The sequence below is a fragment of the Ailuropoda melanoleuca genome, chromosome 11 (assembly GCF_002007445.2).
Source record: "Ailuropoda melanoleuca isolate Jingjing chromosome 11, ASM200744v2, whole genome shotgun sequence".
NCBI lineage: Eukaryota > Metazoa > Chordata > Mammalia > Carnivora > Ursidae > Ailuropoda > Ailuropoda melanoleuca.
This window is the reverse complement of record NC_048228.1, coordinates 89,761,588-89,777,286: the sequence shown is the minus strand read 5'-3', so window position 1 is coordinate 89,777,286 and position 15,699 is coordinate 89,761,588. Positions and strand designations below refer to the sequence as shown.

Here is a 15,699-nt window from a genome sequence, read left to right as displayed (position 1 = left end):
TTGTGTGATTTTCATTCTTTTAAATTTGCTAAGGATGTTTTATGACCCAAAGTTGGTCTGTGTTGGTGAATGTTCCATGTGAGCTTGAGAAGCATGTGTATTCTGCTGTTGTTGGATAAAGTAATGTATAGATGTCCATTTTATGCAGTTAATGGTGTTGTGTTCAACTTTATCCTTTACTGATTTTCTACCTGCTGAATCTGTCCATTGCTGATAAGTAATAAAGTTTTGTTTCAATTGGAAATATATGGTCTATTTAATAAATGATGCTGATAATTAACTATCTTTCTGAAAGAAAACAGACCTTTTCCTTATGACATATAAAAATAAGTTTCAGGTAGATTGTAAATATTTAAATAAAAAATAGCAATTTTAGAAAAAAATAGAAAAATATTTATATAAACATGTGGTAGAATAGACTTACCTAAGGCAAGCAAGAAAACGTAAAGCCATAGGAATTTTTTTAAAATTTGTTAATGGGGGGTGCCTGGGTGGCTCAGTCGTTAAGTGTCTACCTTTGACTCCGGGCGTGATCCCAGGGTCCTGGGATCGAGCCCCTGATACATCAGGCGCCATGCTCTGCTGGGAGCCTGCTTCTTCCTCTCCCACTCCCCCTGCTTGTGTTCCCTCTCTCTCTGGCTGTCTCTCTCTGTCAAATAATAAATAAAATCTTTTTTAAAAAATTTGTCAATGTATACCATAAACAAGAATCAAACACTTTTTTTATGAAGAAAAAGTATTTGTAATACAAATGACAAAGGGTTAATCCTCATTATAAATAGCCCAACAAATAAAATAAATATAATCTAATAGAAAAAATAGGTAAATGTTATGAAAGGCAAATCATTGAAGTATAAATTCAAATGCCCAGTAAACATATGAGAGGATGTTCAGCTTTATTGATATTTGGAAAGTGCAAATTAACACAATAGTAAGACTCCAGTTTTCATTCATGAGAAAGTTAAAACAGGTGAGGATATAGGTAAGCTTTTGTTCTCATGTGTTGCTGGTGGAAATTTGAATTGATGATTTTTAGAAAATGATCAGGTAAACTATAGTCCAGCTAAAGACGTATATAACCTTCAGCCTATAACCCTTCCTTTGCCAGTGTACCCGTAGTTACAAAAGCACGTGTGAGTAAGGGTATTTATTACAGTGTTGCTTGTAGTGACAAGCAACTTCAGTATCCATCTACAGGAGAATGATTAAATAAATGGTGATCTGTCTGTGGCACAGCTTTAAAAATATTAAAGTGTATGTAGCTATTAAGAAGAAAGATAGATGTATGTGTGTTAACATAGAGGGATGACCATGCTATATGGCTAAATTAGAGAAGCTGAATAATGAGTATAGTATGATTCCAGTTTATGTTTAAAAAAAAAAAGACAAACAAAACCCCTACATGAAAGTGTATATTTATACAAGCATGGAGAAAACTATGGAAGAATAAAAATTACAAATAATATTACAAATACAATGCAAAGAACATTAGTTTCCTTGGGAAGGCAGAGTGGGTAAAGGACGGGTTATTAGATTTTCTTTATCCAGTTTTAGATTGTTGTACTTCTTTAATGGTCACATACCAGTTTGTGATTTTAAATTTATTTTATTTTTTAAAAGAGGCATAGCTCTGAACTTGCTAGCTTTTCCACTATAATGTTTGCTAGAAAACATTTAAGTATAATACTAGGCTCTTTGTCAGTTGTCAAGGATTGGTATTTGAATTAGGTACTGTTCCTGTCTTTAAGAATGTTCTTTTATTCTAGGGAGAGAAATGGATTCGATAGATACAATGGAAGTTAAATAAAATAATGAAATAATTTTGCCTTAGTTAAGAAATAAAAACATCATAAATAAGAGCAAAGTAACGCTTTTTTATTAAAATTAAAATGACTAAAAATAGCCAGTAAATCTCCAGATTATCTTTAGGCAAAGAGCACTTTGACCCAAATCAGAGAACTGTGTATTAAGCATCTTTCAAGATTAAGAAATCATATTTCAGGAAACATAGGGTCAGACACCATCCTGCCAAGGCAGCTGCTCACAACAGATATTCTTTGTCTCAAACGACCCTGTCCCTCACCTCCTACTTGTCTGAGGAAATGTCTTCAGAAAGAATCATACAGATTGGTGTGTACTAGTGGAGCCAAGCAGTGTTTGGATCTGGGCAGAAACCAGGGCTTAAAGTGCCTGAGAGATGAATAGAGGGATTGGGAGGAACACAAGGGCCAGCTAAAGCAATGAGATGATATTTCCATCTGTCTTTAAGACAACTATTATCCACTTGATCCTCACCTTCATTCTCTCTCTCTCTCTCTCTCTTTTTTTTTCTTACCTTCATTCTCTTTTTGGGGATGCCCTGACCAACTATTAACCTGATGCTTAACTGGATTATAGTCTCGAATCCCTCCTCCCTCTCTCCCTCCCTCCTTCCCTATTTTTCCTTTCCTCCTTTTTTCTCACCTTTCCATCTTCCCTCTGTTTGTTCTATGTCTTATTCTCTATTAAATTAAACATTAGCCTAATCTTTTCACTATGAACTGTTAATCAGATTCTATGATGTTATGGAATCATATTCTAATATTTAAAAAACTGACTTCTTTCATATGCTATGTGATTGCTTTTACTAGCTGGAATGATTTAGTATCTTTAACCTTTTTATCTTATAATAATTTAGATATTAGAAAAGCAGTATAGAGTAGTCCTTCTGGGTGTTTGCATAGGTTCTGGGGCCAGGTTTCCTGGGATCAAACTTTACTACCTTTGTGCCCTTGGACAGCAAGTTGCTTTTTTCTCTGGGTCTGATTCTCAAATATAAGTGGGAATAATAATCACTGAACTATTTTATTTTATTGGTATGGGATTAAATGAGTTAACCCATGAATGGTGGTTAAAACAGTTTCTGGCATCTAATAATTAATAAATATTATTGTATTTGCTCTTAAAGTTAAATAATGGTTAATCAGTTTAGCAAATATTGATTAAATACAAGTGCCCAGATCTTATCCTAAGTGATGGGATTAGGTATGCTTATTGAGTATCTACTATTGGTCAGGCATGGAGAATATAGAAGTGAATAAAATAAAGTCCTCTTAGTATTTATGATACTATTAATGATTATTATTTATTAAAATTTGAGGCTGACTTTAAAAATGTGATTGACCTTTAATTTTGTTTGTTTTATTTTTAAATCTAGGATATCTTGTATTATGAGCAGCTTAAGACCAATGTGATACAACATGACCTTTTGGTGGACAGTCTAATCTATAAAGTAAGTAAAGGTGTACATAGTTTTTTCATTTCAGTAATATCATTAAACAATTATTGTGAGTCTTTACCATACAGGACCTGTATTTTGTATGGTAATACATGTTAACCTTGAAAAATAATTGTAAGTGATCATTGTACTTGTAAAGGTAAGGTTCATTTTCAAAATTTGTAGTCTCCAGTCAATATTATCCTCCTTCGCTTTGAAGCTGTCCTCATGATTCTTTCCTGGTACTCCCATTTTTTTGATTAAAAGAATGATAAACATTTCTTGTTTCTGTAAATTCAAATTTTCTGCACAAACCAAATAAAAATGCAGCTGAAAGGAAAATCAGACTATGTTTTTCAGAGTCAAATCAGACTAGTATTTTTATCTTATTTATCTCATGATTCTTTAGGGCCTACTTGTTTATTCTCTTGTATTGAATTCATTTTTATTTTTAATTTTTTGTAGTTTTAGACATCTGGTCAAGCACATCTCAAGTTTTATGATAAGGATACATTGAGCTTTTGTCTCCAGGCATCTGGTATTGAGTTGAGGGTTGAGATGTAGATGGCATAAGTATGATGGAGGATATGCCTGATTCTGGATTAAAAATTGGGCTATTTAAAAGACTTGGATTTTTAATTTAGGACTTTTAAAGATAGAGAAGAAGGACATATTATTTCAGGTCTCAGAACTGGGAGAGAGAAAATTACACATTGAGGACCTGAAGATTTTTATAGGTAGAACATGACCAAGGTTAATAATAACAGTGACAACTGGCATTTAATGACTATCTACCATGTGCCATACAGTGTTCCAAACTCTTCACATAGATTGTCCTTGATCCTGAAAGCTACCTTAAGAGTATCAGATATCAGCATTTAGGTATCATTTATAGATAAATGCATCCCCCCCCCGGGAAAAAGCCCCACATTCAGTAAAATCATACATTAAAGATAATAGAGCTTATGGGAAAAATAGGGTTAGGGTAGCTTTTGTAACTTTGCAACCAGAGTATTAACAAAAACAATTATGGGTAGTTTGGAAGATGAATTGGACAGCTCCAGCAGGCTGCTCCTACAGCAGCTATTAAAAATGTACACATAGAATGAAGTAGAAATGCTAACAGAAGGCAGATGGAAGTGGTACACTGGGCCCCTGGGGCTGCTGTTAAGGTGGACACAAGAGGAAGTACAGCAGCTAGGAGATGTGCAGGGCCAGGGGTGTGCCTGTCTGGAGAGGGAGCCCCTCATACGGTCATTAATTTTTAATTTTCTTGAAATGCAATTGTAGGGCTCATGCCTGTGCAGCAGCTGAACTGAAGGCATTTTTCCTTTCTTGTTTAAGGTTGTAATTCTACTTTTGTAATTTTGGCACCCCTATAAAAGGAAGGTTGCACCTGAACCAACACAATTTCCATGTAATAACAGATAGCACTCCCTTACCCCCTAGAGACATATTGGCATGTGTTACAGAAAAATAGGAAGTACTATTCTTTTACCATTTTACAGATGAAGGAACTGAAGTAAAGAAAGATTAGAGAAATTAGTTAAATTCACATATTAAGTGGTGAAGTCAAGATTTAAAATTAGGTAATCTGACTTCACAACCATACCTTTTAAATCACTGTTCACTACAGGAAACAAAGTCTTGACTCTCTCAGAAGTTTTACATAGATTTGGATCACAGGTACTATTGTTAACTAAGGTCTAATAGTTGTGCTCAGGGGATGCTTTTAGCACAAGCATAAGAGATCTTTTGGGCTTTTAGACCTTCCAACCTCTTTTTCTATTCAAATGAAAGAAGACTCCCAAGGGAAGAAGTTCGGAAAGTTAGGGAGGGCTAGCATGAGAATTCTCTTTGCTGCCAAGATGAATTTCAGTTTGAATCAGTAAAGGAAGAGGTAAACAGTTTGTATCTGAAAAATTAAATATAAGTTTTAGTAGAATCAATCCTGACTGTCCACAGCATTAGTACTTTTAAGAAGATATCTGTCTCTGGTTGTTCCAGACGTGTGTGTTGAGCTTCGCTGATCTTTCTGGAGCAACTCCAAATGTTAAAATCAGCTTTTGAAGGAATGGGCATTTAAAAAAATTACTGAAGTTTCATTACAGCTCCCTATGGCAAAGACTAATTTTTAATTTAACTGAAAATAAAGTAAAATTATGTTAGTGATTGAAGGAATGGATGGAACAAGGCAATACTAAATTTAGAACATCACCAAACCCTCCCTAAGCTAAATTATTAAATGTTCTCTCTGGACTCTGTTTTTCCCCCCCCACAAGGTTGCCTTGTAGCCACGCTTTCTACAGTTTTGTACCACTTAGTATGACCTGGCAGTTCATACCAGTTTTTCTCAACCTTTTCTTCATTATTAGCTCCCTGAAGAGAAAAATTAATTTTTCTCTAGTATAAAAAAATTAAATACCAAAGAGTAAGATTTGGAGGTCTATAAACCATTGTAATATGTAAAATTTTTTGGCTTTGGAGAACTAATTCTCACCCCCTTAGAGGTAATATCATCCCTATTAAGAATGCATTATCTCTACCTCTACCCATATTGTCTTCTGACTTAGACTGACCCCTTTCTTTTCTCTTAATTTGTGTCTTTCAGTTTTTCTAGACTTAGCACATATTCACTACCTCTAAAATCATCCATGATTCATTTCATCCTCCCTTGATTGCTGCTTCGCTCAACAGCCTGGTTGAAATTTGTAGATTGAGCAATATTACCTTGGATTTCTTTAATATTTCTTTCTAATTGTTCCCATATTTCTACTACATAGGTATTCTTGCTGGTGAGATTATAGACTTTTTGAAGATAAACAATTGTTGGGTAATATGCAATGACTTGCAAATGAATAATCACAGTGGTGTGGAAGATGTTTGGTATTTCAAGGGAATGGCAAGAATGTGAACTTGAACAGTAGGGGATGAGTTTGGAACAGTAATTTGGGGCCAGCTTGTTATGGTTTCTTCTGAATGTTATGATTGCATCTGCTTTTCCAACTTTAAGACACTTAAATATTAGATTAAAAGAAGGTAAAAATTGAAATAAGTAATAAGGAAAAATTGAAATAAGTAATAAGTTGTGAGCAATTTAATGTGTCACATATATTAGTCAAGCAAATTTATAGCAGTGATGAAATCTAATTGAGACATTTATAATCATACATAAGTAAAATCATTACAGTATTATTTCTAGATAATGCATTTGTGTCAGTACTGTAGACATGTTCCTTTAGGTTCTTTTCAGTACTCTCTACCTTTAATTATAGGATGTGAAGTTGACAGCAAGCAATGATGATTATTATTTTGTATTTGAAGATTATTTATATCAGGTAAGTTGAAAAATCAAAATATATAATGTTCTTGTTTTAAGCGCTCTAACTCAGCATACTTTAGGAAGTGTCTCTGTTTTTAACTGAATCCTCCTAAAATCTAAGCCATGTCTGTTCTTTATCAAATATTCTAAGTTTAGAATAAGGTTAACTTTTGTGCTTATGTGGAATTGGGTGGGAGAACAAGAGTTCTCAAATGAGTGTTTGGGCTGTTTCTTTTGGTCATATTTGCTATGACCAGGAGAGGTATAGGCACAGATTCTTAAACTGGGTGTCAAATTCATTCTTAAGCCATCCCAAGATGTTTAGAAAAAGCATTTTACACACTTTTCTATTAAAAGTATTGAATAAATAATTTAATGTTTTGTGGTCAGTTTGACGTGTCTTGATTATTCTTTGATCATTTCATATGCTAATGTTGTAGATGTTTGGGTCCTTACCTAAGTCTTTTTAGTATCTACTAAAATTAAAACATCTTATCTTAAATAGAGAATGTGTCCTTTATATAGAATTGCCTAGATGATATTCTTTTCTAAAAGATTGCACATATATATTAATAATTTTATTTTGAGTGTCAATATAAATGTCATGGTGAAAATATCTAGTTTCCATGTAGTAATTTCAGCTTGATTGAATATAAATTAGTTCCAGCTGTTTGGATTAGCAGATTTCAGTTGGTAATAGTGGTGGGAGTATGCATGTGTTTAAGAAAAAGTTAAAAAAGAATCTCTCAAGGTTTAATTATTCATTTGAAGAACTGAAATCCAAAGCCTTTATGGGTAAAATTAAGTTTTGAAATAACCCTAGAAACAAATTTAAGAGGATTTTAATGATTTCACATGTGACTAATTTTTCATTTTAAAAAATAGTAAAGATGTAAAATTCCATTTTTAATGTAAAGTCAGTTATTAATTAAAATTTAGAAAATACAAAAATCTGAAAGTTTATTTACTTATATCACCAGTATGTATACCCCAGTGTCTAATTGTTAGTAATCAGTAAAATTTTGACTATACAGGTAAAGTTAATGTTTCATTTATGTATTAATGTTATTTTACTGATGACCTCTAAACTTAAGAAAATTGAGTGGATATTATTACTTTTGGAATGGTAGCATGAAACCATCCCCAGCAGAAAAACCATAACTGTTGAAAATTATTTGAAAAACAGAAACATTTTGAGTATCTGAAAATGGTCCTAAGGTCATACATCAAATCAGAAAAAAAAGAAAATTATTCAAGAGAAGCTACTAAATCCCAGTAAGAACAGTCTGTGGCACTTGAGCCATGACACACTCTCTCTCCCTTCACCGCCAGGTCAACAAGACAGACGCTACAGTTCATCTGAGTGTGACCAAGACGATAGGGTTCCCTTTTCCTCTAACTTCCAGTCAAGGGCTACGGTAGCTCTACAGAAGTTGTAGGTAGCCAGTATTTTTCATATCCTTGAGCTCTTTGTTGCAGATGCTAAATTCCAGAATATCGCTGCCAAGAAGTCACAAGCTCCCTTCTTCCACCTAGCCTTCACTCATAGGGCAGGCCTCTGCCCCAAATGCTCTACCTGCTCTCACTAGGCTGAGAATACTGGGGCCCCACTTCCCTCACCCCAGTTTGCTCATAGGGTGGCAGTTCCTCACTGGGAGAGGCAAGCTGAGAACACCAGAGGTTACTGTCCCCAACCAGTGCCCTTCTCAGAAATCAGAAGTGGGCCACAGTCCCTACCCCTATCTCCAGAGCAGTGACTCAGATATTTTGTCCCGGGACATAAGAGACCAATGAAGCTGTCCTCAAAAAACTTGACTTTAAATGGAAAGTGAGAAAGTTCAAGCTTAATGGGCTTCTCTAAAACAGTGGAGATTTTAATGACAGGCAATTAAGAGGAGGCAATTAGCTTCATAAGAATAACGAGCTAAAACTACAAGCTGACTAGTTTACCAGAGACCAGAGAAGCACAGCTGGGAAGAGCCTTGCTGGGGTGGTCACAAATTTCAAAGACTGGCTTCAAAAATGACTTCTGTAAAGGATTCAAAATTTAATTGTATCAGACCGTGGAACAATGTATGCCTGAGAATGTTGTTGAAAACAGTAGAGCAATCACCGGGCAGTTAGTGGAGCCTAACATCTGGTTGGGATACAGGGGCAGAGAGCTTAGAGAGGTCAGAGAGAGAGACAATTAAAAAGAGGCCTGCTAAAAGTTGTGTTATCGAGGAGTGACTGTATACTCGAGGCTGCGCCCTCTGACACACATCAGAGGCTTCACACTGTGAGAGAAATGAACTTCAGTAAAATATTCCAACCAAGTCAGTAAACAAGTAAGCAAGCAAACTCATGTTTGATGTAGTCTCACTTATTTATTTTTGCTTTTGTTCCTTGTGCTTTTGGCATCATATCCAGGAAATCACTGCCAAGACCAACGTCAAGGAGACTTTCTCCATGTTTTCTTCTAGGAGTTTTATGGTTCAGGTCTTAAATTTAAGTCTTTAATCCATTTTAAGTTTGCTTTTGTGAGCGATGTAAAATAGGGGTCTAATTCCATTCTTCTGTATGTGACTATCCGGTTTTCCCAGCACCATTTATTGAAGTGCTATCCTTTCTGCATTTAGTATTCTTGGCTCCCTTGTCAAATATGAGTTGACTGTATATGCAGGAGTTTGTTTCTGTGCTCTTGATTCTGTTCCATTGGTCTCTGTGTCTGTTTCTGTGCCAGTACCATATGGTTTTGATTACTGTAGCTTTGAAGTGTAGTTGGAAATCAGAAAGTGTAATGCCTCCAGCAGTGTTGTTCTTTTGCAAGACTGCTTTAGCTCTCCAGGGTCCTTCACATTTATACAAGTTGTAGGATCGGTTTTTCTAGTTCTAAGAAAAATGCCATTGGAATTTTGATAGGGATTACATTGAATCTGTAGATGGCTTTTGGTGATACCAGCATTTCAACAATGTTATTTCTTCTGATCCATGAACAGGGATATTTTTTTCCATTTGTGTTGTCTTCATCTTCTTTCAGCAAAGTCTTGTACTTATCAGTGTAGATCTTTCATCTCCTTGGGTAGATTTATTCCTTTGTATCTTATTCTTTTGGATGTTACTGTGAATGGGATTATTTTTATTGTTGTTTTTAAACTGTTTTGTTATTAGTGTATAGAGATGCAACTGTTCGGCACCTGGGTGGCTCAGTCGGTTAAGTGTCTGCCTTCAGCTCATGTCATGATCCCAGGGTCCTGGGATCGAGCCCTGTCTCAGGCTCCCTGCTCAGGAGGGAATCTGCTTTTCTCTCTCCCTCTGCCGCTCTCTCATGCTGTCTCTCTTTCTCTCTCTCTCTCAAATAAATAAATAAATAATATCTTTTTTAAAAAAACAAATGCAACTGTTTTCTGATGTTGGTTTTATATCCTGCAACTCTACTGAATTGGTTGACTAGTTAGTTCTAGCAGCTTTTTGGTGGAGTCCTTAGGATTTTTGTGTGTATAAGTTCATCTTGATGCAGGTGGGTCAGGTCTGAGAACTCAGAGGGGGTCCCACTGGACCAGCCAAGAGGGTCCTTGGCTTCCCACAGGGTGGAAGTCAAACATGAGCCAGCAGGAGGTGAAAGCAGAGTTTATTGAAGGTATAGAGAGAAGATACAGATGGAGTATCTGGGCGACTCAGAAAGGAAAAGAGGGAGTCTTTGCTTGGCGTCTGAGGTTTTTATTGATGATTGCAGTCTTCTGCATGTGTCTTCTCAGGCATCCAGGAACTGATCAGAATGAAGACAGGGTCCAGGTGTCCATCATAAGTCAATTATTCCCTGGAGCCAGGGGGTCTTGGCATGAAGGTGTTTAGTGACAGTGGTCTATAATGTGCACAAAATGGCCTCACCTGGTCATTCCTTAGATGGTATGTTGTGCTGGAAGACTCCAAATAAATCATTAACTCTTCATCCCTTATGAGGAGGACATACAGTAAGGTATGTGTAGGGCAAGGGTGCAGGTTCTAGCAAGAATAGAAGCGGGAAAAAGAAGCAAAGGGGGAAAAAAACAACATTTTTTTTCTCACGGGGTCCCTTCGGTTTCCCTGTCTCATTCCCTGCTTTGGGATTTTCATCCTTCTATTCTTAGGGGGTGTTGAAGGGCGAAGGTCTCATCTTCTGTAGCTTCTTCAGGCTGAAAGGGATTGTAGACCCTGCCTATTGGAATGCATAAAAATCTTGATTAAATGAAGGGCCCCTACTTGTAGATCGTCAGAGATGTTCATGAGGCCTTATGATAATAGAACGCCTCCTAGAGAATATCCGTTCTGTTAATTTTTCTGACATATTCATGCAGAGAATGCAACAACAGTAGCTCCCACAGCAAAGAAAGAGCCCTAGCAGAACTACTGTTACTGCAAGTAAAAGAAGTTTTTTCCACCAAGACCATCCATTTCCACTAAACCAGGATGAAATCCAATCATTGAGGGAACTAGAGGTGTCAGACATTCCTTCAATTTGGACGTGCATGTCTGATAAAAGTTTAGATACATTAGCTGAGTTATCTGGGATATATACACAACATTCAGACTTAATGATAGCACAGGTTCCTCCTTGAGCTGCTGTTATTACGTCTAAGGCCATCCTATTTTGTAATACAGCCATTCTCATTAATGCAACTTCAGAATTTAACAGGCTGATTGCATGCATACTGTCATTAAGGGCGCGTGTGGTATAGTTTGTAAGGGCCTCTACGTGCCAGATTATGTCTTCCATTCCCAGTTGGGGCAGTAAAATACCTAATAGGTGGTCATACCAGTGGAAGACTGACCGTGTCCAGCGATGGAGTAGATAGGGATAATTTGCAGGCGTTGGTAATTTATTACGCAATGTCCCTTGCATCCAGGGAAAGCCCAGGGTACAGCGCCCTATCCATCCAGGGGGTAGCCAAGGCCACAAATTTGTGCCACATAGCCATTGAGTTCCATTGGGTGCTAACCATCTGATGCCTGGTCGTCTTATCCAATCAGTAGCAAACCAATCAGTTGCTTGTAAAATTATGATATGGGTACAAGCTCCTGGGGAGAGCCATCCTAATTTACGGGTGCTATTAGGCCAGGCATCATAGGTATGATTTCTTTGCTCCCAACATAAAAGAGCTTTCTGGTTTAACTGGCCTATGGTAGGAGTAAGCCACATAAATTCATCCCATACTTGAAAATAACCATCCTGAGTAATTCTCATATTATCAGGCTTAGTTGTTCCCCACAATGCTTTACTTTCAATCTTAGAGTTGGCATATTCAGTCATGATTTTGGTGGTCTGGGGGTAGGAAAAATGTCTTTTATGGCCTGGAGAATTCCAGGTAGTATTTACCATAGGCCAACAAGAAACATCTTTGTTAGTGATAGAGATGTCCCTATATATGCTTGAATTGGGATGGAAAACCATATCTTTTATATATTGGTGTAAGTAATGCCAGTCTGTGCCTTGTAAAGGAGAAACCCACCACGGGAGGCCTGAGGTGCTGGATAACGGCAAGAGGCCACAAACCCAGCAGGAACTTTTCTGTAAACTATCAGCGTAGTGTTGAGCCCACTGCAAAAATACATTAGAGCCAGTAGCTTTTCCTAGATATAGGTAAGGAAAGAGTAAATTCAGAAAAGTGAAAGATTTGAAAAGCACCATTGAACCTTACTTATTGGTCCTTCAGAGCAGCAACTTTAGTCTTTTCCTCAGGGTCACAGGCGCGGGTGGATGCTAGGAGCTTCAGGTAGACATGCAGCAGGTATTTTCTTGAAAAGATAGCTTAATTCGTTGACAGGCTCACAGGCATATGTGTCCCCTTCTTCCCTTGGAGGCAGTATCGAAGTTGGCTCCTGCAGAGACTCAGGAGAGATAGGTTTGATTCTGGACAAGTGATCCTAGCTAAAAATACCTTTAAGTTTTACTGCTGTGGGGGTGCTGAGTAAAAGTTGATAGGGCCCTTCCCACCTTGGTTCAAGCTGATCTTCTGGTCACCCCTTTTTCCATATCTTTAATGGTATCTTGCTCCCTGATGGCATTGGCAGAGACCGCTTGTCTTCAGTGGGGTTCGGAAGTACTTTATTTCCATACTTTTGGAGAGACTAGTGCTTTACCCACACTGTTTATATATTTTAAAATTTGATTGGTTTCCTCAGCAAACCATAAAGTTGCAGTGAGAAAAGTTCTTCCATATGTTATTTCAAAGGGGCTCAATTTAAGATTCCCCTTTGGAGCCACTCTTATTTTTAGTAAAGCAATCAGCAACATCTTATACCATGTTTCATGAGTTTCTCAACAGAGTTTTGCCAAAGTTCGCTTAAAGTTGTGGTTCACTTTTCCTGAAGATTGAGGCCTCCATGAGAGATGAAGTTGATAGCAGATCCCTAGGGTCACTGATAATTGTTGTGTTATTTTTAGCAGCGAAAGAGGGTCCATTATCACTTTGCAGACTTCAGAGAAGTCCAAACCTAGGTATGACTAATAAAATCTTAGAAACATCTAAAGCCCTGTCTGTCATAATAAGGAAGGCCTCTACCTACCCTGTCAATGTATCCACATAAGCCAAAAGATACTTACATCCCAGAGAGGGTGGCTTTTGAGTGAGGTCAGTTTGTCAGTCTTCCCTGTGGTAAATGCCTCCATAATGAACTGGCTTATTTAAGAGGGGAGGCATAGGATGGGACCCTGGGTCATTTCTGATACAAATCTCACATACTCTGGTACTTCTCTTATAGTTTTGGCCAGATTCTTTCCTCCAAATACTTGCTGCAGTAGATTTTCCTTAGTGTCTCTACCAAAGTGAGTAATGTATTTGCTTAATTATTTTTCTTTTTTTTTTTTTCATTTTAAACAAGAAGTTTATTTAAACAACAAGATGCTTGACTTGAAAGGAAAACAATGTAGGACTCATTTCTTTTAGAGTAATCTATCCCCACTTAAAGACGGATCGTCTTACATGTAACAGCTACATACAAAAAAGTTATAAAATTGTCCTTGGTTTTGCAATGATAAATGAAAAACATTAAAATTCTCCAATCACACAAGGTATGCATAGATTTTTATGTTCTTTTTTTGTTAAACCATGAAAGCAAAACAACTTGCTGGAATATAAAGACAAGAGCTGACTGAGTGTGCCCCTAGTGGAGAAAGGGGGTATTCTCACAGAACCAGTATTTTCCCTCATCCCGTCTCCATTTGATGTCAATCAAAACATACCATTGGCCATTTAGTTTAAAAAAAAAAAAAAGGGCAATGTGCTTATGCACATGTATAGTTACTTGATGTCAAAAAAAAAGGAATGGGAAAGGGGAAAGTGAAAGAATGGAGAAAACTCTACTGCAGGCATCAGGGTGTGGTGGGACCGAATTGGGGTTTGCCAGCTGAGAACGTCTTCTTGGTTGGGAGGAACAGAGTCCTGGAGTAAAGCAGCGAGCTCCCGTTTCAGTGGATGCCTCCTGTCTGCTGCTGGAACACGTCGATTATATCTTCGTCCTGCATGTCCAGCAGTGCTGGCGTGTCTGTTTCCTTGATCGGGTGCCCGTCGAAGCGGAACCTGACCTGTGTCACCGGCAGACCCTGTCGTTCACAGTAGGCTTTCATCAGCTTACTGAGTAGCGTATGCCTCTTAATCTTAAAGTACACCATAGAACCATCCTGCCCCGCCACCTTCAAATGGATATGGTTGTTGTTCTCAGTCAGGACTTCTTCCTTGGGCTTTTCCTCAGCCATGGCGAGCACCGGGCCTCCTCAGCTGCCGCTTCTCCGAAGCGGTGCCAGGTCCACACTGAGCGAGCGCGCCAGCAGCACCAGGAGCGGCAGAAGAAGGCTTAATTATTTTCCATTGCAATGCCTTGGGGAGTACATCTTTATTATTTAATACATACCGTCCCAATCAGTTTCAAATCCCTTTTGTGAGGCCCATTGAGCTTCAGAGGGAATATAGCTTGGGCTGCCTTCTGGCAGAGGACCTTCTGGAAGCTAACACCTGTGTAACAAGCTCTTTCTTCCTTGCTGTCCCTATTGCTATTCTGTCCGCAAAATCGTTTCCTTTACTCGTGATGGTTTGGTCTGTTTGGTGTGCTTTACAATGTACAACTGCCCCCTCACAAGGTTACAGCCTCTAGTAATGTTAACATTTCCCCTTTACGTTTTATAGGGGAGCTGTTTGAATTTGATAGTACCCATTTTTTCCAGATGGCTGCATGGGCATGAAATATTAAGAAGCCATATTTGGAGTCAGGGTATATATTTAACTTTAACCCTTTACCTAGTTGTACTGCTCAGATTAAAGCAATTAATTCGGCCTTTTGTGCTGAAGTATGGGGAGGCAAAGCTTTTGCCTCAGTTATTTCCTGTAGGCTGACAATAGCATATCCGATTTTTCTGGTTCCCTCATGCGTAAAGCTACTTCCATCCGTAAACCATTCAGCCTCTGGATTGGGCAGAGGTTTGTCCTTTAAATCAGACCGATTTGAATACACTAGTTGTACAGTGTCCACACAGGAGTGGATTAGAAGCTCCTGCTTGCCTTCATCAAGTAATAGAGGAGCTGGGTTTAAGCCTCCACGCACCTGGAGGGTTAGTTACATCAGGGGTGTCAAGGAGGAGGGCTCGATACCTCAGTGATCTCTCGCCTGTTAAGCATTCATGCCCTTTGGCTTCTAAACCCCTTGGACTTGCTGTGGGATCGTGACATCCAGATGTTTTCCTAGAGTTAATATGCTAGCTTCTCCAACTCCGTGGGCAGTCACAGCCACTGCTTGTAAACATCCTGGCCATCCTTCTGCTACCATATCTAAATGTTTGGAGAAATAAGCTACTGGTCTAGGAACAGGTCTGAGTTTTTGAGTTGGGAGACACAAAGTTATTCCTCTCCTTTCTCACACGTATAAGGTGAAAGGTTTTTCCAGGTTTGGGAGCCCTAAGACAGGAGCAGTGCTCAGTTTTTCTTTCATACCTTTGAAGGCTTGGTGGCAGTCATCATTCCATTGCAGGGGTTCTAAATCACTTCCTTATAATGCTTTATAAAGGGGTTTAGCCATTAGGCTAAACCCTGGAATCCAAATGCAACAAAAGCCTACATGCTTAAGAAGATTCTTAATTGCCTTTTTGCTTGTGGCACTAAAATATTCAGTA

General features: G+C 38.0%; 3 protein-coding genes across 7 annotated transcripts in view; 1 reads left to right on the top strand and 2 right to left on the bottom strand.

Annotated features, from left to right (window-relative positions):
* Positions 1 to 15,699, top strand: part of TBC1D19 (TBC1 domain family member 19) — a 153,770-nt gene that overhangs the window by 86,841 nt on the left and 51,230 nt on the right. For all 5 annotated transcript variants that reach the window (XM_011231146.3, XM_011231144.3, XM_002924299.4 and 2 more), the window contains 2 exons: positions 3,197 to 3,271; positions 6,532 to 6,594. In XM_011231146.3, the coding sequence (XP_011229448.1) occupies positions 3,197 to 3,271; positions 6,532 to 6,594 (138 nt within the window). The remainder of the gene's footprint in view (positions 1 to 3,196; positions 3,272 to 6,531; positions 6,595 to 15,699) is intronic.
* On the bottom strand, positions 10,810 to 12,225 carry CAR1 (syncytin-Car1). Its single transcript, NM_001305590.1, has one exon. It carries the CDS (start codon positions 12,223 to 12,225, stop codon positions 10,810 to 10,812), a length of 1,416 nt encoding a protein of 471 aa, NP_001292519.1.
* On the bottom strand, positions 13,909 to 14,292 carry LOC100470961 (small ubiquitin-related modifier 2-like). The gene has a single exon (XM_034671993.1). It carries the CDS (start codon positions 14,290 to 14,292, stop codon positions 14,005 to 14,007), a length of 288 nt encoding a protein of 95 aa, XP_034527884.1. The 3' UTR covers positions 13,909 to 14,004.

Excerpts from the sequence above, each read along its gene's own strand:
- LOC100470961 (XM_034671993.1), bottom strand. The coding sequence starts at position 14,292 with ATGGCTGAGGAAAAGCCCAAGGAAGAAGTCCTGACTGAGAACAACAAC.
- CAR1 (NM_001305590.1), bottom strand. The coding sequence starts at position 12,225 with ATGGTGCTTTTCAAATCTTTCACTTTTCTGAATTTACTCTTTCCTTAC.